The sequence below is a fragment of the Archocentrus centrarchus genome, unplaced genomic scaffold (assembly GCF_007364275.1).
Source record: "Archocentrus centrarchus isolate MPI-CPG fArcCen1 unplaced genomic scaffold, fArcCen1 scaffold_40_ctg1, whole genome shotgun sequence".
Taxonomy (NCBI): Eukaryota; Metazoa; Chordata; class Actinopteri; order Cichliformes; family Cichlidae; genus Archocentrus; species Archocentrus centrarchus.
The window spans coordinates 2,381,058-2,408,092 of record NW_022060266.1 but is presented as its reverse complement, the minus strand read 5'-3'; the positions used below and the strand labels follow the sequence as shown (position 1 = coordinate 2,408,092).

Sequence of the window (27,035 nt, the reverse complement as noted above, 5' to 3'; positions counted from 1 at the left end):
TTGTCGGCATAGCGGTATGTTTTGGTTTTGTTTATTACTGACACACTGTTTAATTAAATGTGCCTAACCCAAAACTATTCCTAACCTTAACCGTCAATAAAGGCATATGCCTTACCCTAAAACTATTCCTAACCCTAACCGTCAGTAAAGGCAAATATTTATTACATTAGTTGTCGGAATAGCGGCATGTCGGGATAGCGAGAATCAACGGACAATGCCACTGAAAAGATGAGTTGAGTCATCAGCTGACCAAAAAGTTGCCAAAGGCGCTACACGACATTTTTAGTCGCCAGGGACCATCAAAAGTCGCTGAATTGGCCACAAGTAGTGGACTGAAAGAAGGGGCGGAGACTTTGGCTCTGTCTCTATATATATAACCCCCTGCATCACTTCTGTTCACTCAGAACTTGACCTTGGCTTACTGCTTGACAAATTGCTTTGCATTCAACCTGTGCAGCATCACTTGTTTAGTTGTAATAATCAACAGGGTTTTTAAAGGCTTGCATTCATTTGTATCATATTATATTAAGCTATACTATATCATTATACGTATAGTTTAATATTCAACAGCCTTTTTAAAGGCTTGTATACATTTATATTTTATTATTGTGTACTATATCACATTATACTATATCACAGTATACGCATATCACATTACACCTTTAAAGGTTAAAAGCCTACCTTAAAAGGCTAGTGTATTTCGTGTTTAAATATAACACCTTCCGAACTTTAAGGAGTGTTGTATTGTATTTGGCCATTCTCTGGCAACTTCATTTAGTGAATTTAGCGACATTGCCTATTAGTTTTGATATGTAAACAACAGCTACTTTCTGCCTTTAAGCTTCACACTGCAACTTTTGGCCATCTTTAATAACTAAAAAGCTGATAAGCGACTTTTTCCCAATTTAATCATTTCATCATATTCTGTTCTGTCTTAGGAAGTCTTACACGGTTGAGATATTACCTTTATCTAGCTTCTGCCCTTAATCATATATTGTGTTGTCATCAAGTGACTTTTCACAGAGCCAGTGGCGACTTGGTTTTTTGTTTGTCTTGTTTTTTTTTTGTTTTTTTTTGCAACTGTCATTAATAGTAGGCCTATGGATTGCAAACAAAAAAGTGGCGCTTCAAAGCGAAGAGCCAAAAAAAACAGAGAGGCAAAACAGGCTGACTTCTTAAAAAATGTGCCTTCGATTTCTGGCTTTTTTGATAAGCCAAAGGATTCCAATGTTGATACCAATGTTGATAATGTCATCAGTGGTCCGAGTTGCAGCAGTGTAGAGAGCACCACTGATTTGATCATGCCGGAGCCCACACAGATCCAATCCGGTGTAGACCTGGCCTCTCAGGCTCAGGCTTCAGGGCCACACACAGAGCTCAGTTTCCACCCAGAAGCTGGGGACACCATCTCCAGTCATGGATCTTCTGCTTCATGCTCAAATACCACAGCCATTCCAGACTCGTGTACTCTTACAACAGCAGACTCACTGTCAGACAGGAGGAGTACACTGAGACCAGTATCCCATTAGCAGCTAGGACCTCAAACTCCTGGTGTGAAACCGTTAATGACCCTGCTTTGTGGCCAAATGCCATTACTGAACAGGCTAAGTCGATTCTGGTTAGTAGAGGAGCAGTTGCTTTTCAAAATCGGAGTGAAAAGTACCCTGCCTCAATTAGAGATATGACCATGGGGGGTGGCACTAGGAGTTTCACAAATTCCTTAGTCAAATGCTGTCTACCTAATGGTCAGTCTGTGGAAAGGCAGTGGCTCCTTTACTCACCTTCCTCTGGTTGCATTTATTGTTTTGCTTGCAAACTGTTCTCAAGTAAGTGCAATGCATTTGTCAATGGGTTTTCTGATTGGAAACATTCTGAGCGTATCGGTGAGCATGAGAGGAATGAGGAGCATAGGGCTTGCATGTTAGCATTACACAGTCATTCCAAAGACACAGGAAGAATTGATTCTGATCTTATGAAACAAATTGATGCAGAAAGGCAATACTGGCGGGATGTTTTGAGAAGAGTTGTTGCTGTAATTCAGTTTTTGGGAGAGAGGGGCCTTGCGTTCAGGGGAGATGACGAGCAGTTTGGATCACCTCACAATGGTAATTTCTTAGGCATTATCGAACTGTTGGCCAAATTTGACCCTTTTCTAGCTGACCATCTCCAAAGGTTTGGAGGCAAGGGCAAAGGCTCTGTGTCCTATCTCTCATCCACAATCTGTGGGGAATTTATCCACTTAATGGGAGAAAGAACAAAGGAAGCGATTATCAGTGAGATAAAAGAGGCCAAATACTTTTCTGTTATCGTTGACTCCACTCCCGATCTTGCACATGTGGACCAACTCACTTTTATTTTCAGATTTGTCGAAGCTGGGGGAGACATTGTTGAGCGGTTTCTGGGTTTCGAGCCTATTGAGAATCATAGCGGGAGCAATTTGGCTGAGTGTGTTGTTGCAATGGTGGAGAACCTGGGCCTAGACATAAGTAACTGTCGTGGCCAGTCTTACGACAATGCAAGTAATATGTCAGGAAAGTACAATGGAGTTCAAGCTCATCTGAAACGCATAAACCCATTGATTTGTTATGTCCCCTGTGCTGCGCATTCATTGAATTTAGTTGGTGTCAATGCTGTTGACAGTAGCCCAGAAGCTGGGCGTTTCTTTGACTTCCTGCAATCTTTGTACACATTTTGTGCCTCTTCAACACACAGGTGGGGAAAGATTTTCAGAAATACAAATGTGAAACTCACACTGAAGTCCTTGTCAGGCACTCGCTGGAGTGCAAGAGCTGAATCAACAAATGCTCTGTGGAAATATTATGCACAACTGAGAGATTCACTGAACAATATTTCCAAAGATCCACAGGAGAAACATGACACTAGAAGTGAGGCCTCTGCACTTTGTGGCAAGCTGGACACCCTAGAGATAGCTGTCATGGCATACTTTTGGGATACAATACTGCAGCGGTTCCAAGCCACAAGCCTGCAGTTACAGAAGCCTAACATCAACATAAATACGGCAACACAGCTTCTCAGTTCTCTTTGTGATTTTGTGGCAGCACAGAGAGACAATTTTGCCCATTTTGAAAGATCAGCCTTAAGTGTTACTGATTCAGTCTCCCAAGACTACAGACATGATCTCCAGCGCACAAAGAAGCGCAAACATATGGCTGATGAAAGTGCAGAGCCAGATGTTAAATTAGGTGGAAAAGAAAAGTTTCGAATTGAAACGTTCAATGTTCTAATTGACAAGCTTGTGTCCTGTCTTGACCATCGGTTAACTGCATACACACACTTGACCAATCTTTTTCATGTTCTTTTCATGCCTGATAATATGTCAATCAGTGAGCTCACTTCAAGGGCCGAAGCACTTGCTGCAGCATATCCCACTGATCTAACCATGAGCCTGGCAGATGAACTTGTTCAATTCAAATCATTCATTCCAAAAGAACAAAGATGCCCAAATACAATGCTAAAGACCGTGGTAAATTTGGATTTGCAGTCCACTTTTCCAAGTCTTTACATCGCACTTCGACTGTTCTTGACTCTGCCAATTACGAACCGTGAAGGGGAACGGTCATTCTCCAGAATGGCTCGAATAAAAAATGAGCTCAGGATGAAAATGACCCAAAATCGTCTGAACTCCCTCTCACTTCTTGCAATTGAATCACAGTTTGTGCAACAGCTGAACTTTGATGAGTTGGTAGATGATGTTGCACGAAGGAAGAGCAGAAAGAGACTTTTGTAGGGGAGTGTGTGTCGGGGGGGGGGGGGGGGGGGGGGGGGGGGGTGGGTGGGTTGGTATGGGCTCGGAGCGGGAGGGGGGGCCCTTGCAATCTCCTTGCCCCGGGGCCCAGACCCACCTTAATCCGGGCCTGCCTGGACTCCCACATGTCCAAGTGAAGCCAAGCACAGCTGGGTGGTAGATGAGGCTACAGTCAGGATTCTGCCACAATGTGATTAGCCAGGAGTGTGCCAAAGGAAGCTGTCAATCTACCAACATTACTGAATAACAATGAGCTATTTTGTGTAATATTAGCAATGAACATATGGATTATTGAGAATAGGTTTTTAAGTAAATAATTGTAGGAGTCGGTGGAAGGAGACACGAGCAGGTATGTAGTCTCAGCTTTATTCGGTAAACTCACAACAACCAGAACTCCAAATATAACTCCTGCAAAAGGAGGAGTCAAGCCCTTTTATCCCAGGCCTCTCTCTCCCGCCTTTTCCAGATCTATTCCGGTCTCTCTCTTCGCAATAAGAGCTTGGGGCATTCTGGTGTGAAATGTGCATATATGTGGCCACCACACAGGCCCCCCCTGAACACACAGAATGGCAAACAATACAATAATAAAAACAGCAACCATTTTAACTCAACATAGCAAAAATAAAATACCACATCAAGAGTATCTCCCAGGGGGTTTAACAAGGCGGCCGCTACGGCTGTGCTTGGCGACCACAGGTGGTGAAAACGAGGGAGGGGCATAGCCCCGACTACGGCGAGACTGCCCCCTCGCAGGGGAAAAAACAGCAGCTGGGGGCAGGTCCTCCGAGTGAGGCATAGAAACGGGAGGACGACCGCGGCGCGGAGGTTGGGCCAACTCAATAGGACCATCCGGAAACATGTGAGCAGGCTTAAGGCGATCCACCGAAACCCGCTCCTGACGACCTCCCAGCTCAACCAAAAAATCCTTAGGTCCCACCTCTAGCACACGGAATGGACCATCATAAGGAGGTCGAAGTGGAGAACGGTGCGCGTCATGGCGGATAAAAATGTACTTGGCAGACATCAGGTCCTTTGGCACATATGACTGTGGAAGGCAGTGATGCGCCGCTACTGGGGCCAAAAACCTATCATTCCCCGGGAAAACCGGCCCGCTCCTTTTGTCAGCCCCCGAAGCAGATGCACCAGGAAGGAATTCCCCTGGAACCCTCAAAGGCTGGCCCAGGACCAGCTCGGCTGAAGAAGACTGCAGGTCCTCCTTAGGTGTCGCACGCAGGCCCAGCAGGACCCAAGGAAGGCGGTCAACCCAGCTGCTGTCCACCAGCGCAGCCCGTAAGGCAGCCTTCATGGTACGGTGGAACCTCTCGCAAAGGCCATTGGCCTGCGGGTGGTACGCGGTAGTGCGATGGAGTCTGACGCCAAGGTTCTCCGCCACAGCAGTCCACAGCTCAGACGTGAACTGAAGACCCCTGTCAGATGTCAAGTCAAGCGGTACGCCAAACCGAGATACCCAGGAGGAGACGAACGCACGAGCAACATCTGCTGAGGTGGTTGACGCCAAAGGAACTGCTTCAGGCCACCGAGTCGTCCTGTCCACCATTGTCAGGAGATGGGTGAAACCCCGGGAAGGGGGAAATGGACCTACCAGGTCTACATGGACATGTTCGAACCTTCTCTGGGGTATGGGAAAGTGCTCCAGAGGGGATTTGGTGTGTCGTTGCACTTTGGCGCGCTGACAAGCAACACATGAGGAAGCCCACGCCCTGACCTCTTTCCGGAGGCCGGGCCACACAAACTTGGCCCCTACCAACTTAACTGAGGCTTTAACTCCTGGGTGCGAAAGAGAATGAACTGCCTCAAAAACCCGCCGACGCCAGCAAGCAGGAACCAAGGGGCGAGGCCTGCCCAATGAGACGTCGCAAAGTAGGGTTACGCCACTATCCTGAAATGAGACATCTTCCAAACGCAAACTGGACTCGGCCACCTTAAAAGCCTGAATCTCCGTATCCGTAAGTTGGTCGGCAGCCATGGCAGAGTAGTCCACTCCCAAATGCACAGAACTAACCTGCGCCCTGGACAGACAGTCAGCCACCCGATTACACTTGCCGGCGACGTGCTGAATGTCAGTGGTAAACTCTGAAATAGCAGAAAGCTGCCGTTGCTGCCGTGCAGTCCATGGTTCTGAAACCTTTGCCATGGCAAATGTGAGAGGTTTGTGGTCTACAAAAGCGGTAAAGTCACGGCCCTCAAGCAGGAACCGGAAATGACGCGTCGCGAGAAAAAGGGCAAGGAGCTCCCTGTCAAACGTACTGTACTTTCTCTCCGCATCCCGAAGCTTCCTGCTAAAAAAGGCGAGGGGCTGCCAAGCACCACCCACCCATTGTTCGCACACGGCCCCGACTGCAAAATCGGAGGCATCGGTAGTAAGGGCAACAGGCGCCTCGGGAGACGGGTGGGCCAGCAGGGCAGCGTTGGCAAGAGCAGCTTTGGCACTGTCAAATGCCTGCACCCGCTCAGGTGTCCACTCTATCTCTTGGTTGCCTTTCTTGCCCTTAAGTGCATTGTACAGAGGGTGCATGAGGTGAGCAGCCCGGGGGATGAAACGGTTATAAAAGTTCACCATCCCCAAAAACTCCTGCAGGGGCTTCACTGAGGAAGGGCGCGGAAAAGCAGACACCGCCTCCACCTTAGCGGGCAGGGGAAACGCCCCTTGGGGCGAAACGAGGTGTCCCAAAAACTCTATGGCCGGCAGACCGAACTGGCATTTAGCTGGATTCACAATCAAACCGTGCTCACTGAGACGCTCAAACAACTGGCGGAGGTGCACTGAATGCTCCGCGGCGGAAGGGCTGGCAACCAGTATGTCATCCAGATAGACGAACAAAAATGGCATACCACGCAAAACGGAGTCCATGAGGCGCTGAAACGTCTGTGCCGCGCCCTTCAGACCGAAGGGCATTCGCAAAAACTCGAAAAGGCCAAAAGGAGTGATAACCGCGGTCTTGGGCACATCACGCGGATGGACAGGAACCTGATGGTATCCCCTCACCAAATCCACCTTTGAAAAAATAGTTGCCCCCGCAAGATGAACCGAAAAATCTTGAATGTGGGGAACCGGGTACCTGTCATTAGTCGTCGCATTATTAAGGCGCCTAAAATCCCCACAAGGGCGCCACCCACCGTCAGCTTTAGGGACCATGTGCAACGGGGACGCCCACGGGCTGTTTGAGCGGCGCACAATACCAAGGCGCTCCATGTTTGCAAACTCCTCCCTGGCTATCGCTAACTTCGCGGCATCGAGACGGCGTGCACGCGCAAAAACTGGCTGACCCACAGTGGTAATGTAATGCTCCACACCATGTTTAGCTACGGCTGCAGAGAAGGTGGGAACCGTGAGGGTGGGAAACTCGGCAAGCAAACGCTGGTACTCATCACCTGTGGCAAGCATGTTAGCGAGGGGCAGGGGGCCAGGACTACCAAGTGTACAGGGGTAGGTATCAAAAGACACAGCATCTATCAAGCACCTATTAGCTACATCGACCAACAACCTGAAAGCACACAAGAAATCAGCGCCGAGTATAGGTACTGACACATACGCTATCACAAAGTCCCAGTTAAACTGACGTCCCTTGAAACACACAGTCACCAACCTCATTCCATATGTGCGAATGGGGGTACCGTTCGCCGCGTCCAGCAGGGGTCCGTGACATTGTCCCAAGGCGTCCGCAGCTGAAGCCGGCATGATGCTACGCTGAGCACCCGAGTCCACAAGCAGACGGCGTCCCGAAGCAGTGTCCTCAATGAAGAGCAGCTTGTCCGAGGTGCCAGCGCACACAGCTGCTAGTGAGCACCGGCCCTCTCGTTTCCCTGGTGCTGGAAGGTACACGGCGGAATGCAGCGCTTCGCCTTCACTCCGAACCGGCGATGATAGAAGCAGAACACGCTCTCCTTCCTCCGGCGCTCTGCGACGGCGGCCACAGCACCAGCTTCTCTCGTCTCCGCCCCTTGTAGAGCCGCACTCGGTAAAAGTGCATGCACACCGGAATGCCTGGATGCCAGCAAAATCTTGTCCGCCTCTTCAGCTAGCCCGCGGTAATCCTTGGCCCGTATCAGAGCGGAGCTGGCTAGCGCGGTGCGCACGGGAGGGGGGAGCTGGCGCAGGAACAGATGCGTAAAGAGAAACGAAGCGTCGCCCGGGCCGAGCAGAGCCAGCATGTGCTCCATCAGCTCGGAGGGTTTACCATCTCCCAAGCCATTCAGGGACAACAGGCGATCAGCCCGCTCTTCGTCTGAAAGCTGATAAATCCGCAGCAGGTTCTCCTTCAGCGCTCCATACTTGTTAGCAGGCGGCGGGTCCCGGAGCAGTCCCATCAGCCGGTGGGTAGAAGCAGAGTCCAGCGCCGCGACGACATGGTAATACTTGGTGTCGTCTGAGGTGATCCCGCGGAGGTGAAACTGGGCCTCCACATGCTGGAACCAAGGCTCTGGATCGTGCTGCCAGAACTCCGGGAGCTTGACCGTGGCCGCAAAAATAGCGGGAGAAACGGCGGCGGCTGGTGAGGAAACGGCGGCGGCTGGTGAGGAAACAGCGGCCGCGGCCGTTGAGCTGTCGTCAGCAGACATGTTCTTTAGTCGGGGTCACCAATGTAGGAGTCGGTGGAAGGAGACACGAGCAGGTATGTAGTCTCAGCTTTATTCGGTAAACTCACAACAACCAGAACTCCAAATATAACTCCTGCAAGGAGTCAAGCCCTTTTATCCCAGGCCTCTCTCTCCCGCCTTTTCCAGATCTATTCCGGTCTCTCTCTTCGCAATAAGAGCTTGGGGCATTCTGGTGTGAAATGTGCATATATGTGGCCACCACATAATACATTTAATAAATTGTAAGTACAACTTAAAGTTGATGGCAGCCCATCACCAAAACCTAAGGTTCACATGGATTTGGACAGACAATGTGGAAAATTATGTGCGCTACCACACTGGCTAGCTGGTAATGCTAAACATCAGCTATTCTGGTCCATGTCTTCTTATTTGCCACAGATTCATGCCACTGAGCCACTTCAGGAATTACTAACCTAACAAAACTGATGTGTGGAACGCCAATGGACAGGACAGACTTTTCAACCTTAGTGTGAAATATGAGATTCTGTAACATGTGTGTCAACCTCAATATATATCGCCCATGAGATAATTTCATATAACGATTATTAATGGCCTGCAGGTAAAAAGCGCTCCCACACTTATACTACAAATCCCACTACGCACGACAACAGCTGCCACGCAGGCCAGGACCTGTGCACTAACCTGTTTTCCCACTGTGCCAATGACACACTGATCAGTGGTCAGCAGACAAAAACATCGGTCAGTATTTTTTACAGCAACATTTAAGCTGCCTGACCCCCAAAAATTACCAAACAAAAAGTGGAAAACAGGGATTTTCCAAACAGGCGGGAGGCAGAAGACCTGATACATCTACAGTATACGTTCGTTGTTTCTTCCTCTTTCAGCTGCTCCCTTCAGCGGTCACCACAGTGGATCATCTGCCTCCAATCTCACCCTGTCCCTAGCATCCTCCTCTTTCACACCAACCCTTTGTATATCCTCATTCAGTACATCCGTGAATCCTTACTGTGGCCTTTCTTTTTTCTCCTGCCGGGCAGCTCGATATTCAACACCCTTCGTCCATTATATCAACTATCTGTCCTCTGCTCATGTCCAAACCTTCTCAGCCTTGCCTCTCTAACTTTGTCTCAAACGTTCAACCTGAACAGTTATTCTGATACACTCATTTCTAATCTTGTCCATCCTTCAGTTCAGTTCAGTTTATTTTTTGTTTCAGTCACATTAAAACAAATGATCCATCATAAATGCACATCTGACAATCAGTAAGTGAGACCAAAACAGACAGAAGCAAATGCCTACAAACCTAACTCAAAATTTACATCCAGTTACCTTTCTCATAAGAAAATACAAAAAAAAAAAAAATTTGTGACTATCATCCCAAAAAACATATTCATTCAATCATATAACTATGTAAAATATATTGTAAGATTTTCTTTTTAAAAGAAATAAGGAATTACATGTTTTCATGTCTGGGCGAACATTATTCCACAACTGAGCTCCGAGAACAGACAAGCACCTGTTTTTTTTTTTTTAAACCCTTTTCTGGTCTTAGGTACAATAAATTTACATTCATCTTTTAGATTGTATTTAGTTTCCATGAAGTAGAAAAAAGTTTTGTAGAGGGTCTTTGATTCCTTCATTCAGCATTTTTTCCAGAAAAAGTTCCAACTGTGTAACAAAAAGTTGTTTCCGATATTTCTGAAAATTGTTGAAGAGGAGAAATGCGTCAATAACTTGTGACATAGGAGTTCTGTAAATAAATGTGTTTCAGGATCAAAGTCATTTTCAAAATTAAATCCTGTTAGATCGAAATAATTAAAATGTAGTTCCTCGCCATGTCTTTCAGCATAATTATTTTCATGCTCTAGAAAATCTGTTATCTTCAGCATCAGGAATACAAAAATAAAAATCATTATTCTTCATTTAAAAACAATTAAAGACAAAACAAAAAAGAAAGAGAAGCCCAGATCTCCCTCTCCCCAGCCACCTAGCTTTCACGCTCAGCTCCCTCTTTACCACGGACAGACCAGTGAAGTGTCTGCATCACTGAAGTTGCAGCCCCAATCCATCTGTCAATTTCTCGTTCCCTTCCCCCGTCACTCGTGAACAAGTCCCTGAGATGCTTAAACTCCTCCACCTGGGGCAGCAACTCTTCCTTGTGCTGGAGTGGGCACTCCACCCATTTCCAGCTGAGGACCATGGCCTCAGGCTTAGAGGTGCTAAATCCCCTGCTAACCACTTCATGTTCAGCTGTGAACTGTTCCCCTTTCTTAAAGATGGGGACCACCACCCCAGTCTGCCAATCCAAGGGCACCGCCCTAGATCTCCACACAGTGTTGCAGAGGCATGTCAACCAAGATAGCCCTACAATGTCCAGAGTCTTCAGGAACTCAGGGCAAATTTTGGCCACCGCAGGGGCCCTGCCACCAAGGGTTGTTTAACCACCTCAGTGACCTCACCCCCAGTCACGGGCGAGTCGTCCCCCTCATCCCCAGACTCAGCTTCCACTACAGTGGGATTAAGAAGGTCCTTAAAGTATTCCTCCCACTGCCTGAATATAGCCTCAGTTGAAGTCAGCACAGCCCCACTCACACTATAGACCTTGCAAGTAGGGCACTGCTTTCCCCTCCTGAATCACCTGACAGTTTGCCAGAATCGCTTTGAGGCTGTCCGAATCTTTTTCCATGGCCTCACCAAACTCCTCCCACCCCTCTGGCCACCACCAGAGCCTTGTTCTGTTTGGCCTGCCAGTCCCCATCAGCTGCCTCCAGAGTCCCACAAGCCAACCAAGCTCAATAGGACTCCTTCTTCAGCTTGATGGCTCCCGTCACCTCCAGTGACCACCATCTGGTTCGGGGATTACCACCATGACAAGAGCCAACTACCTTGCAGCTGCAGCTCAGAGCAGCAGCCTCATCAGTGGAGATGCACAGCATGGTCTATTCAGACTCAGCATCCTCAGCCTCCCTCAGAATGCTGTCAAAGCTTTGCCAGAGTTGGGAGTTGAAAATGTCGCAGACTGGGCCTCTGCCAGGCGTTCACAGTGCACCCTCACTATACATTTAGGTGCACCGGGTCTGTCCAGTATCCTTCCCCACCACCTGATTCAACTTACCATCAGGTGGTGATCAGTTGACAGCTCAGCTCCTCTCTTCACCCGAGTGTCCAGAACATACGGCCGCAGATCTGATAATACAATTTCAAAATCCATCATCAACCTGCGATCAATGATGTCCTGGTACCACGTGCACTTACGGACATCCTTATGTGCAAATATGGTGTTCATTATGGACAAATTGTCCAATAACAAAACCCATTCCCCACCAGAGAGGTGACATTTCATGTCCCGATAGCCAGTCTCGAAAGCCAGGATCGTCCACCAGGGCCTCTGCCCTAAAGTAATGTTGTAATCCAAATGAATATTATTATATTATGGAGATTTTTGATGGACTATAAAGAGGTACTGAGCAAGTTATGAGATACTGAGCAAGCTGTCCTGTCAACTTTAACAGTTGACAGGATAGCTGTCAACTCATCACTCCCAACAAAAAATCTTAACATTTTCAGGTCTGCCACCTCCAGCTCTGCCTCCTGTCAGTGCCACTGTCTCCAAACCATTCATTGTAGCAGGTCTCAATACCATCTTGGAATTCTTCCCTTTCGCTTCCCTTTTTGGTGGCAGGTTATGTTTTATTAGCAGATGTCGCCTGATCCTAGTACAAAGAATCCCAAGGGTGAAAGGATTAAAGTTTTAAAACACCTTCTTTTTACAATATTGTTGAATATTTGCTGTCAGTATTGTTCCCATTATCCTTAGCACAGACTGTGTTTCTTGAAACTGGTGCCACAGTGGAGGTGAGCTGGTCCATGATTGAGGTGCTCAAAGAAGGACAACAGCTGAAGGACAACACCTGTCCCTGCGCTGCGTTCTGTCCTTGGGCAAGACACTTAAATCACATTGCCTAACGGTAGCGCCGGTCTCTGGCTACATGACCGCAGATGCTCGTCTCTGGATGAGTGATCTGGAACCATCATTTCATTGTGTGCCTTGTGCACACAATGACAATGAGTTGAATCTAACATCTATTTTTGCTCAATTTGTTTAGTGAAGCCACACAATGAGCTCTTTCTTAGCTTTAGCCAGGTTTTGCTTTCATAACACATTCTCTCTCACTAAAATCATATCACGTCACACATAATAGCTAGTAGTCTATTCTGACAGCCTTACCATTACTCTACTCTGGAGGAGGGGATTGAGGCTGTACCTGTTACTACTGACTGATTGCAGTATTGAAACACATACTAGTCACAATTTAATGCACAGATTGCTATTTAAATTTCAAGCCAGTACTGTTGCAAAACAAAAATGATAAACCTGTGTAGATGTGTAGTTTTTTTAGTAGGAAAAACACAACACACAACAGAAGGGCCATCTTGTCCTATAGAAAACTTTTTGTCATATGTCACGGGCGCTTTATTATACTATTCCAATTTTTCAGTACTTTGTCAATTAAGTTTTCTGTTTCAAATTGTTGTTTGAAAAAAAAAAACCCTGCCCACAAAAATTGAAAGAAAGAAAGAAAGAACCACAATTTATGCTTTTACAAAATGCAGTTTGAGCGTTACTGTGTGGATTGTTGGGATCGCAACGTGATTTAACTTCATGCTCTATATGCATAAAAACAAGGATGACCATGAGGCTTTACTAGAAGGTGAAATTGTTGAAATTCCCATTACCTGAACATCAGTCTTTTATAAATATAAATGCCACACTCGTGGCACAAGTATGCCATATCTGTCAAAAGTGTCAAGCCAAAAAGTGTCACTTCATGTCATTTTTGCAGTGTTTTTGGCTGTCACTCGCTCAGACTAGCCAATTAGAGAATTGTTCCTCAATGAGAACTTTCATTATGACAGATAGAAATCCGACGATAATGTTGTATATAAGGCTTTGGAGGTACACATTGTTTCTTCCAGTGATAACAGAGGGTACTAAATCTTCTTTGTGATATGTGACCCTTTTTAACTTTTATCTTTAAAAAAACTATCCTCAAAGACTAAATGTAATCTTGATGTTTAAGGTAAATAGCATAAGAGTAGCTTTTCATGAGTCATACTAAATAATACCTATACAGTATATACTATACTGGTCCTTAGAAATGTTTGTCTCAAACATGCCATTTTAGCTTCCTTCCCCATCCTATCGAGGAAATTTTACTTATTGGCTGAAGCCTGAACCTTTGAATCACAGGGGTTACTTGTATATGCACTGATCTAATTATTTGGAACTTTGGATATATTTAAATATATATATATATGGCACAAACTAAGAAAAATAATAGGTCCCCATTAATCCATACATCCATCCATCTGTCAATTTCCTAATATTGCTAATTTTCCTTTAGGTTTAGGTTAGGTTTGTGCCAGAAACCATTTAATGTTGATATCTTTCAATTACCCAGTCACTAACAAACCTTGATTCCCATTGATTTTGTTTTTCAAGGGAAAAAATACACAAAAAGCTTTTTACTGATTCACAGTACCATCTGATTTTTCTGTTAACATTCCAACACAACAGTTGGATTAGGATGGTGAACCGTGAAGAGTCAGTGAGGTCTTCTTTAAACACACTGTTAAGTAGTAGTGGACCATATGACGGCTCTGGGACAGCTGGTGTAGAGAAATACACACACATCAAATTGAAACAGATTACTGGAAAAGTCCAGGGACTCATTCTAAGTATGCTGAGAGGACTCTCACTGGTGCAATATACAGTTTATGCTCTCTTTAACAGGTACATTGCATTATATGTTGCAAATACATTAGTGTAAGTTGTCATATGGAAAACCAGACTTCTTAAGCACTTTGTTAAATGCAGAGAAGAGCAAGCCTGAACATAAATATTTTTTAGTTTAAGTTTTCCATGTGTCTGGTATATGTAATTAACAGGGTTATTATAGTTAACAAAAACGAACGAAATAACGAAAACTGAAATTGAAAAAACATTGTCGTTAACTGAAATAAATAAAAACTATAATTAAAAGGAAAAAAGGATAACTAACTAAAACTGAATTGTGAGTTTACAAAACTAACTAAAACTAACTGAAATTATCGATAAACTGACTTTCATTTACTTGTTTTTTTTTTTTTTTTTTTTTTTAAGCCTTGTGGATTGATATGAAATCATTTTTTCCGCTCTCCGAGTTTAAGCTGGGAGCGCCATCGGACAACTGTGTGAGTGTGTGCGCATGTGCGTGCGCTCACCGCGCTGGTCCGCAAAGTAATGGCTGCGGTCTGCAGAGAAAGCGGCAGAGTCCCGTATGGAGGTTCTTTGAGTACAAGAGCACAGATAGAATCCAAAGTCTTGTTGTGGATGATGAAAAATGTGCGGAACATTTCTCAGTCAGGAAAAACCAGCAACATCAAAGTCCACCTGAGAATCGCACAACGGCTACAGAAACCGCTCTGATCCTACCAGGTAACCTGGCCTGCGCCTCTGAGAAACGGGACTACTTGTTGGGTCCACGCAGCCCAGAACGTTGTGACTAAACTGTTTAGTCCTTGTGCGTTTCCGGCTACTTTATCAGTGAGAGAATAACAATCAGGAATAATAATCAAAGCATCAATATAAGGACTCACAACTGTCAGCAAATTCCTGGAGGGAGACTGCTGAAACTATCAGGATGGACGTGAAGGAATGAAGAAAGTGAAAAAAACAGGGACAAATATGTTTGCAGCCAAAAAACTGAGCACAAAGAGCGAGGACCAAAAAAGAAGCCCCAGCCTGCGCTGCATATAAAACACCTGCACACGACCACAAGGTAATTAACACACACAATCCAGCTACACAAGTATAAATGTGGACATGAGGTCAGCAACTTCCGTAGGTTATGTACAAAGACCCTGCAAGTTTAATTAGCGAGCATCTAACCAAGCTAGCTCCAAAACAGAAGCAGCATCAGGTGGTGAGAACATCAGGATGCAGCTGGATTTGAGCTTTGACTCCTTCAAAGAGTTTGTTTTTGTCAAACACCACATGTAGGTGCTGTTAATCTGCTGCACTGATGCTGAACTTTATTGTGGAGTTTATTGTAGAATTTATTGAGTTTGGGAGTTCATGTTTTTCTTTGTTTCTCCCTGTTGATGTTCATGTGTGTCCTTAATATTACACACATTTAGCATGCAGTGCTGCTGTCTTGTGAACAGCTGGTTGTTGAATATATTTCTTTAAACGGTATCTTTTGTCAAGTTTTCATTACACAATAGTCACTTTTGCACCTTGAATCTTGCACCTGATTAGGTATGAAAATACTAAAACTAATACTGAAACTAACTGAAACTAAGCATGAAACCAAAAATAAAAACTAATAAAAACGAGAAAAACCACGCTGAAAACTAATTAAAACTAACTGAATTAAAGAAAAAAAAGTAAAAACTAACTAAAACTAAACTATAATGTAAAATCCAAAACTATTATAACCCTGGTAATTAAGTTCATTTTATTTATAGCACAAAATCACCTCAAGAGTTGAGTAAAGGAGAAGCACTCATGAGAACCCCCCCAGTAGCCTAGGCCTATAGCAGCATAACTAAGGGAGGGTTCAGGGTCACCTGATCCAGCCCTAACTATAAGCTTGATCATAAAGGAAAGTTTTAAGCCTAATCTTAAAAATAGAGAGGGTGTCTGTCTCCTGAATCCAAGCTGGGAGCTGGTTCCACAGAAGAGGGGCCTGAAAGCTGAAGGCTCTGCCTCCCATCCTACTTTTAAATACACTAGGAACCACAAGATATTATCAAGATAGCGGCACGTGTAGACGTAGCAGCTCTTGGCTCTCTTTTTTGGTGCTTTATAGTTAGTATTGCTGTCGTACTGCTGTATGAAAGTATTTGTGTGAATGGTTTTAAACCCAAGCCGAACTGCAAACTGTAGGAATTTCGTGTAGTTAGAGTAGTTATGAGCAAGTTTCAGCAGTCGCACAACATTTCAGAGGACATTTCCAGAACTTTTTCTGGCTAGTTTTCAGTTCCAAAAGGTAGTGGATGCATCATAAAAAGAAGCAGGGATGCAGAGCAGGCCTCATAGCAAGGCTAGCATGTCAGCCACACAAGCTGCCGATTCCAAGCATCTTTCGGACCAACGCCAGATCCACTGTCCACAAGACAGACGAACTGGAACTACTACTGGCGAGATGTCTGCGTAGGTTCTCAGCCATCCAGGTCATAGTAGTCTCTGGAGCTCGAAAAAGGGGCAACTGGTCTTCTTTTTTGTTACTGGGGAGTAACAACAAGATTTGGGACTGCTGCATGATTATTATCACGGAATCCTGGTTACATCCTCTTATCTGCTGTTCAGCTAACAAGCCGCAGCCTGCATCGCCATGACCGCAACACAGTCCGGTAAGAGCAGAGGAAGGGGACTTTGAATCTACACACACAATGACTGGTGCACAAACAGCAGAATCATCTACACCCACTGCTGTCTCAATCTAGAGGCCATCTCAGTCATGTGTAGACCCTTCTACCTGCCCAGAGAGCTCAGTGTAGTGGTTATAACAGCAGTGCACATCCCACCTGATGGTAATGTTAGCATAGCCCTGTTGCTCCTGCATGATAACATCAACAAGTTAATGCAGGTCCACCCAGAAGGAGCCTCTGTTGGTGCAGGGGACTTTAACAAATCCTGCCTAAAGACCGTGCTCCAGTATGCACACAGTATGTACACTGTCCAACTAGAGGCGAGAACACCTTAGACCGGGTCTACTCCAACCTGAAATAGGCATACAAGACTGTCCCCCTCCCCCACCTGGACATATCTGACCATCTCTCTCTGCTCCTCGTCCCTGCATACACCACCCTAAGGAGGAAAACCAAACCTGTGACAACAACTGTCAAAACCTGGCCTGAGGGTGCCCTCAGTCAGCTGCAGGACTGCTTTCAGACCACAGCGTGTCCTGTATTTGATCACCTGGAGCTAGAGGAGGGCACAGATGCTGTGTTATCCTATATCAGATACTGTACAGACACTGTCACTGTGAATAAGCAGATCTGGGTCTACTCTAATCAAAAACCCTGGATGACCTCAGAGGTGAAGACACTTTTGAGGGCCTGTAACTCTGTCTGCAATTCAGATGACAGAGCTCTGTACAGCACTGCCAGGTCTGACATCAGGAGAGGCATTAAGGCTGCAAAGGAGGAGTACAGGAGAAAAGCAGAGTCACACCTAGAGAATAGCGACTCTCAGTGGGTGTGGCAAGGAATCCAGCATCTGATGAGCTACAAGGTCAACTCATCAGCAGCTGTCAATGCAGATGCCTTGCTAGAGGATGAATTCAACCACTTCTTTGCCCACTTCAAGTCATCCAGACCAGCCACACCCCTGCTGTCCTGCCAATTCCCAATGCCCACTTTCACTCTCCAGGAACACCAGGTGAGGTGCACACTGAAGGCTGTAAACCCATGGAAAGCTGCTGGACTGGATGGGGTCCTGGGCAGTGCTCCATGCCTGTGCAGATGCAGTTGAAAGGAGTACTAACCAGGATAGTCAACACTATTTTGCATATTTGTTACATTTATTTATTTCCCTGTAAGTCCTTGTGCTGTTTTATGTGCATATACATTTTGGTTTCAGAGTATTTTTCTTATTTTCTTGTTTAAGTTTTATAAGGAAAGGCACTGAACTGTGGCAGCTGCTACATTCTATTCTATTCTATTCTATTCTATTCTATTCTATTCTATTCTATTCTATTCTATTCCAAGTATGCCTACAGTCTGAGAGCAAAGTGCCCTATTTTGGTGATATGGTACTGTGAGGTCTTTAAGATAAGATGGGGCCTGAATTATTCACAGCAATCTCTTCATTTTCATCAAGAACAGAGTTTGCCAATGAAATTTACTTAAAAATGAGTTACAAATTTAAACAAAAATGTTTTCATTACCTTATTACATTCTGTCCATTCTTCCCAGTTCTCTTAGTTGTATTAATCTAATATCTCAAACACTTCCAGATAACACACATTTCTTCTTTTTCACTCTAAAACTGACTCTTACTTTTACTAAAATGAACCAATTTGTAACAGTAAGAGCCATACCCATTATATAGTATACAGGAGCGTGCTAGTTGGTGACAGGTGAAAGCTAGTATGCACCCGATACCGTGAATAGCAGAAAGAAGCACTTCTTCCCAATATACTTGTATATTGTATTGTAGCCTGTTGTCCCTTATGGTCTAATCAGCAGTGCTGCTGCAGCGGTAGCAGCAGTGGTAGCAGCAGCAGTAGCACTATTCCAGGTAGTTGTATGGATGTAATGGCTGACTGGGGGAGCTATAACACATGCTGCTGCCATCTCAGTTTGGCTATTATAAAGTTGAGCCGTTAGAGCAGGGCCATTATTGTTATTGATTTGCTTGCTGCCTGCATGGTGGAAAAGCAGCACACAAAGAGAGATTGTTTCCTACCCCCACTTTATGTCCCATTCCGGAAAGCAGGCATGGTGGAGAACAGCAGATGTGGCTTCCTGAGGAAGAACCCATGAGAATATATAGAACAGAAATATTCTGCTGCATTGCCTTTTACTTGGTACTTCAGGCAAGAGAGGTGGCAATGCAGCAAAAAAACAGAAATGAAATCTAGTCCTGCTAGAACCTATTCAAGGACTCAGATCAGTCCACTTCAATGCTTCTGTTTGCCCTCAGTGTCCACCATCAATGCTATCTGCATTTACTATCAAGTCACCCGTGTAAATGGTGAGAAGGCATAGCTGTTTTCGGGTCAACCCAGGATCTCATTTCCGATCACCAAGACAGAAAATCAAGCTATTATTAACCCCATAATGAACTAGCTGTGTCCACTTTACAACTTAATTAACAGAGGTGGTGGGATCAGCCACAATCAATTTCAAAGGTGTCTACAGGCCCCATCCCCCACTCCACCACCCACCCACACACACACACACACACACACACACACACACACACACACACACATCCCTACACCTTGTGGGTTTAGCCACAATTTCAACTGCTGGCAGTCAGGTAAAATTGAAGGTGAAAAAAGAAAAGTGTGAAAGTGGAGTTAGAATGTAATGGTACAGAAAGTGCAAAACGTTTTTAATGTAGATGTTATTTCTCCCAATATAATGTCTTTTTAAGTTGTTGGCAGTTTGCCACAATGCATCATATTTTGTTGTAAATAGTATGTTTTCAGACAGGTGTTAGAAAAGGGGTTATTTTTATTATAAATAATAGCTTCGTAATACCCATAAGGTGCTGACAGTGTTACAAAGACCCAGCAAGAACATTACCAAGACTATACGATGCAAAAATCTAAATGGAATTCAGTCAACATTCATGGCCTTATTTATACCTGCACTGCCTACTGTGACATGTTACAATGTCTTGAAAGGAACATGGGTACATTTTATTTGTTATTCAACAGCAGTACGCATGTACTCACTACCTCACATAGTAAAGCTGAGTTAACATACCTGAATCCAATCCTTTTTAGGATGTTTTGGTGTGGCCTCACTGTGACTGAGCTATGTCTGACACTCCTGTGAGCTTTGTTCTCTACAGTCATAAATATTTGGACAATTACACCATTTATATAATTTTCCTCTGCAGATGACCACAGATTTAAAACAGGGTCAAGTGACTGAACTTTTAGCATCAAGTGATTTTACAAAACGATTACATTAACACTGAATGACTAACACTACTAATTTAAATAACTATGTAAGAACAGTGAACAAGTTCATGAGCTGAAATATTTCACACTGCTATTTGCAGATAATTTAAATGCTGGTTTGTATTCCAGTATATGCAACTAGCATGTGATATCACAAAACAAGGATTGGCTGGCCCAAATGCTAAACAAAGTGAACACACACTGCAGCTCTGTGATCCAGGCCAGTTCAGTTGCAGTCTGTCTGTTGGATGGAGCTCTGGGAGGCCTGGCAGAATGTCTTAAGGCTGGCACTTACCCTGACCTCTGGCATATGGTAGATGTACCCAGCCTGCTGGCTTATTTGTCACCTGGTGACCTGGACTGTAATTATCGCAAGGTCTGAACAAGGTCTCCTTCACCAAGTAACAAGGAAAGCTACTGCCTCACATATTCTGACTTCGCACCATACAATTAAAATACTCAAGCATCCAATAAAGCAAAATCTCAGTCTTTTTAGTTTAGGTTTTATACATGATAATTTACATTTAAGTTATTCTCAGATTGAGAGGAAAAAACAACAACAACAAGGCACATGGGAGAAATATAAAATAATTTCCTGTTATTACATTAATCAACACAGTGTGTTTGCTATATTGTGAACACACAAACTGAAGAGCAGCAAAAAACAAGCATGACAGCAGCATAGCTGAAGCATGGAAATGTCAATCTCACAGTCCAAATGAGATGTGTATATATATATATCGGTAACACTACTGTCTTTGGAACAAAAGGTCAGGTTTTCAAATCCCAACTGGGGCATGCATCCAGTAAGGGTCCCCAGGCTAGGTCCCTGATGCTACCCAAAACCTACTTTGAAATATGAATGAGAGACGTCACCTGGATTAACAAGGTCTGTATCAGGTGTTGAGGGACCAGTACATACTGATGAGAAGTGGGCTACTGGAACAAGGTTATAGCATAAGTGGACAAGATGAAGAGGATATGGGACCAATAGATTATTTGACACCCAAAATCTAGATTAACACCAAAACGGTAAATGGACTAGTTCTTATATAGCGCTTTTCTACTCTGTCTGAGCACTCAAAGCGTTTATACAACACATTTACATTTATCCCATTCACACAAGCACTTCCATGATTAACTAAGCTAAGTGCTTTTTTTAATCTAACCTTCACACTCCAACGGTTGCGTCGGAGAGCAACTTGGGGTTAAGTATCTTGCCCAAGCAGCAGAAATTATCCTTGAGATGCTTGACTATAAGAGGAACAACAGCCACAAGGAGCAGTACCCTCAGGGCGGAGTGGAGGGCCAGTGACACATCGTCCTTGGTTGACTCGTTTGCCCTGTAGGCAAACTGGTGCTGTTCTTCAAGTGTCCTGGGATGAGTTGCTCGAAGCACTTCATCACCACCAGTGTCAGGGCCACTGACCAAAACTCATTGAGAGACCTGATGGCTGATTGTTTTGGCACAGGGATGATTGTTGCTGACAATGTGGGGAGGCATGTGGGGAAGGAGACCTGCTCCAGGGAGATATTAAACAGGTCTGTGAGCACTGCTGTCAGCTCCACTGCACAGTGCTTCAAAACCCATCCTGGAACTCCTTCAGGTCCAGCGAATTTCAGGGGTCGATGTGCCGCAGGGTCTGTCTCACCTCATGGGGTCTCAGCACCAATGGTGACGGTCTCTGCTGTTCCTGCGTGTTATGTGGATTGGTCATGGAGGGAAGTTAGCCAAATGTTCAATGGCTAGTGGATCTAAGAGCAGACCACAGCAACCTCCCTGAACCATCACAGTGGCAAACATCCAGGAAAGAGTCTCAAACATGGAGAGCTGGACAGCACTAGGCCCTGACATGATTCACACTTACTGGCTATAGAAACTAACTGCACTCCATGAGTACCTGGCAGCACAAATAAACCATGCTAATTGATAGGATGCACCCAACAAGGTGGACTGGAGGCCAATAACCTGCCTCAGCACAACTTGGAAACTCCTGTCAGGCATCATAGCAGGTAAGATGAATAGGAACATGTCTCAATACATAACCAGCTCCCAGAAATGAATTGGCAGAAACACCACAGGGTCACTCACTCGAGATTATAAGACCAGTTTGAACAACTTGTGCACTGCCTGGTTTGACTACAAGAAGCCTATAACTCAATGACTCACACATGGATCCTGGAACGCCTTGAACTACAGGGGTTGGACAATGAAACTGAAACACCTGTCATTTTAGTGTGGGAGGTTTCATGGCTAAATTGGACCAGCCTGGTGGCCAATCTTCATTAATTGCACATTGCACCAGTAAGAGCAGAGTGTGAAGGTTCAATTAGCAGGGTAAGAGCACAGTTTTGCTCAAAATATTGCAATGCACACAACATTATGGGTGACATACCAGAGTTCAAAAGCGGACAAATTGTTGGTGCACGTCTTGCTGGTGCATCTGTGACCAAGACAGCAAGTCTTTGTGATGTATCAAGAGCCACGGTATCCAGGGTAATGTCGGCATACCACCAAGAAGGACGAACCACATCCAACAGGATTAACTGTGGACGCAAGAGGAAGCTGTCTGAAAGGGATGTTCGGGTGCTAACCCGGATTGTATCCAAAAAACATAAAACCACGGCTGCCCAAATCACGGCAGAATTAAATGTGCACCTCAACTCTCCTGTTTCCACCAAAACTGTCCGTCGGGAGCTCCACAGGGTCAATGTACACGGCCGGGCTGCTATAGCCAAACCTTTGGTCACTCGTGCCAATGCAAGCGTCGGTTTCAATGGTGCAAGGAGCGCAAATCTTGGGCTGTGGACAATGTGAAACATGTATTGTTCTCTGATGAGTCCATCTTTACTGTTTTCCCCACATCCGGGAGAGTTACGGTGTGGAGAACCCCAAAGAAGCGTACCACCCAGACTGTTGCATGCCCAGAGTGAAGCATGGGGGTGGATCAGTGATGGCTTGGGCTGCCATATCATGGCATTCCTTTGGCCCAATACTTGTGCTAGATGGGCGCGTCACTGCCAAGGACTACTGAACCATTCTGGAGGACCATGTGCATCCAATGGTTCAAACATTGTATCCTGAAGGCGGTGCCGTGTATCAGGATGACAATGCACCAATACACACAGCAAGACTGGTGAAAGATTGGTTTGATGAACATGAAAGTGAAGTTGAACATCTCCCATGGCCTGCACAGTCACCAGATCTAAATATTATTGAGCCACTTTGGGGTGTTTTGGAGGAGCGAGTCAGGAAACATTTTCCTCCACCAGCATCACGTCGTGACCTGGCCACTATCCTGCAAGAAGAATGGCTTAAAATCCCTCTGACCACTGTGCAGGACTTGTATATGTCATTCCCAAGATGAATTGACACTGTATTGGCCGCAAAAGGAGGCCCTACACCATACTAATAAATTATTGTGGTCTAAAACCAGGTGTTTCAGTTTCATTGTCCAACCCCTGTATAAAAGATCAGTCATGATGAATTAAATGGGGATGTGGAAAAAAACACTAGAGCCTAACTTCAAGCTAATTGCACAAGTCACCATTAAGTGTGAGATTTACCAAGGAGATCCTCGGACCCCAGTGTTATTCTCTATAGGCCTGAACCCCCTTAGTCAGATCATTAGCAAGACTGGCTACGGATACCAACTACGGAATGGAGCAAACATCAACCTCCTACTCTACACTGAGGACATCAAGACGGCAGGCTGTATGCCAGGAGTGAACAACACATCGATTCACTGATCCACGCTACTAGGATCTACAGCAATGACATCGGAATGTTATTCGAACTGGAGAAGTGTAGTTGGATGTCAACAAAGAGTGGGAAGGTAGACAGAGCTGAGGGGATTACACTACCAGAATGCAACACTGCAGGCAATTCTGCTGCCTGAAATAGCTACAAGTACCTTGGAATCCCATAGGAAAATGGGAAACCATGAAAAGGCCACTTGGAAAGCTGCAACCGCCAGATTACTGCAAAGATTAAGGCAAGTCCAAATACCCTGCTGGGTTAATAAGCTGGCCAAAGAAGGCGATAGAACCCACTGACATCAAGACAAGAAAGCGCCTTACCATGCATGGAGGGTTTCATCCCAATTCCAGCGAGACTGCATGCTAAGCGGAAGGAAGCAAGCCGAGGACTACTGAGTGTCAGAACCACCATCTTGAATGAAACAACAAAGATCCATGAGTACATCAGGAAGATGGCCACAACTGATCATATGCTTAGTGAATATCTCAGGCAGCAGAAACCTGAGAAAGAAGAGGAGCAAGAACAGGAACCATCAGGGAAGGACAGGCCCCTGCCTGGCATGTATCACCAGATTGAAAAAGTGGCTCATATAAAAAAAAATCTTATTAATGGCTGGACAAAGCTTTACTGAAAAACAGCACAGAGGCACTAATCATGCAGCACAGGAACAAGCTCTAAGCACCAGATAAGACCCAAAGTGCAGAGATGCCCCTGAGATGATCCAGCACATAACAGCAGGGTGCAAGATGCTAGCAGGCAGGGCATACATGGAATCCCATAACTGTGGCTGGCATAGAATACAGGAACATCTGTGCTGAGTATGGCCTGGTACTCTCTATGTCAAAATGGGATACCCCCCAAAGGTGGTTGAAAATGACTGAGCTAAGATCCTGTGGGACTTCCAGATACAGACGGACAAACTGTACGGACAAAAATTAGCTCATGAAATATCATGAGAAATGAGCTAGAGAGGATGTGGAAGGTGAAGGTAACAGTGGTCCCCGTGGAACACTCGAGACAGTGACCCCCCAAACTGGGAGAGTGACTCCAGCAGATTCCAGGAACGATATCCGAGATCTCTGTCCAGAAGAGCACAGTCATTTAAACAGCTAAGATACTGAGCAGGACCCTCAAGCTCCAAGTTCTCTGGTAGAGGACCCAAGCTTGAAGGAGACTGCCTGAAAAACCTCTTTCAAGACGAGTGGGGATTCATTTTATTTTTTTTAAACCAAATATTATAAGAAGTGTCAGTAAAAGACGTGTGTTTGTGGTCTTACCAGTGCTGTCATCATAAACCACAGTGACTGTCTTCCACTTGAAGAAGTGGACCAAGTCCAGGATAGCCCGGCTGAGGGAGGAGAAGTCTGGATAAAGGCTGACGTAGAAGACATCTCTGTTGTCTGATATCTGGTGCTTCCATTTTGTCTGGATGTGTGGGACCCCAAGTGCATTGCAAATGGACTGGACAGCATTAGCAGAGGAACTGTGAGAGGGACCAAAAATGGCTGCCACCCCAAGAGAAAGCTGGTCACAGGCTATGGAGAGGAAACATTTAAATTAGTTAGCCCCCTGCTACTCATATGCTATACTGGTCTGTGGTAGATGTAAATAACAATTTTTACTAATAGCTCTATCATAACCATTTGTAATTTGTACATTTCACAATTTTATTTAAAATAATATATCAAAGAACAGTTTTGCACAGGTTTTTTTCCTCTTGGCAGTTATACTAAATCTATTACATATAAACATATCGTAACAACATTAACAGGTCTAAAGGTGCATCTGAGACCATTTTAGTTTGATGACATACCAGCAACACACATCTTTGTATTTGCTTGACTGTGCACTCTAATTACCTTATTTAATATAAGAGAGTTGGGTAAATCACTGAGACAGGATATAATGGACCGTAATTGATAAGAGACTTGAAATGTCAGCCTGATGTGCACACAAAACTGATAGATTATAGCACTTTATTGGCTGTCTCTGGAGGCCAAACAGGTCTTTGAATTACTGCCGCTGAGTCATTACCTGGAACCAATCAATTCTCTCTGTTTACATTTGTAGTGCTCAGCCATTTCTCCCTGGCCTGATTATAATTGTCACAATCTAAACCACACCAGCTCATGGGCCTGAAACATTTACAGTGCAAAGCATCACATCTGTTTTGATATATATATATATATATATATATATATATATATATATATATATATATATATATATATATATATATATATATATATATATATATATATATATATATATACTCAGTGCCAAGCTCACAGATACCTTTCCTGGAGGCTTCAAAGCTGTCGTAGATGTTTATCCTTTGGATATCGTAGGTGAGCGTAGTGTTTGGAAGTAGAGTTCTGTTCCTGTTGATTGTGTTTAAAGCAAACTTAAAGGCTAGTTCCTCAGCACCTGATGGACCGCTTTCAATGGACTCAAATATTCCTCCTGTCAAAGGCAGAGACATACAATAAGTGAAAATTCTTTAATTTAAAAGATGCAACAACAATCATTAAAATTAGACTTCTCTTCACCTAACCATAAAGCTGGAAGAAGAACCTCAATCAAGCTGGTGTATTTAGATGAAAATGGCCAATTTGAAAGGATATAGAAGAAAATTTGGAAATAAAAAATCTTATTGATGTCCACAAAGAAACTGTTTCTCAAAAAGATGCTAGATAATTAAAAACAAGCACCCACTGGAATGTGTACACACAATATTACCTTGACACCATCCATAAATCAATGCTGAAAGCAACACAAGTGATTTCTGAATGGTTGCTTACAAGTGGTTAATGTTAGCAGGTGAGCAAAGATACATCAATCAAAACAAATTTTGAAGTTATTAAACTTTGCATTTTCAGTTAACTCAAAGATGTTTCCCTGGGAAGATGCATCACTCTCTTGTTGGGCCACTGGTTGTCATACATGAGTCCTTTTTGCACCTTTGTGAGTGCAGCAGGTTATGAAGTAAATGATGCTTACTGGTTTGGGTGTGAAAGAAAGATTTCACCCTCTGATGGGAAACTGTAAATCGGATAAGCACTCATTTTACAAGCACCATAATCCTACAGAGCAGGAAGCTGTTCCACTGCCCTGCTGCCTCCTCCCCCATACAGTCCCAGCGATTTTGCCCTTCCCCCTCCTTCCTCAAAGCCCTTCCGACCAGGTTGCGACCTGAGTCTGAAGCAGAAGAAGCTACTGGTGCTATGGAAATCACACTGCCTGG

At 44.6% G+C, this 27,035-nt stretch overlaps 1 protein-coding gene across 1 annotated transcript in view; it reads right to left on the bottom strand.

Moving 5' to 3' along the window:
- LOC115776876 (glutamate receptor ionotropic, kainate 2) overlaps positions 1 to 27,035 on the bottom strand; it is a 413,631-nt gene that overhangs the window by 291,193 nt on the left and 95,403 nt on the right. The window contains exons 3-4 of the mRNA XM_030724665.1: positions 26,087 to 26,254; positions 25,069 to 25,326 (exon numbers count right to left, since the gene is read on the bottom strand). Coding sequence (XP_030580525.1) covers positions 25,069 to 25,326; positions 26,087 to 26,254 — 426 coding nt within the window. The remainder of the gene's footprint in view (positions 1 to 25,068; positions 25,327 to 26,086; positions 26,255 to 27,035) is intronic.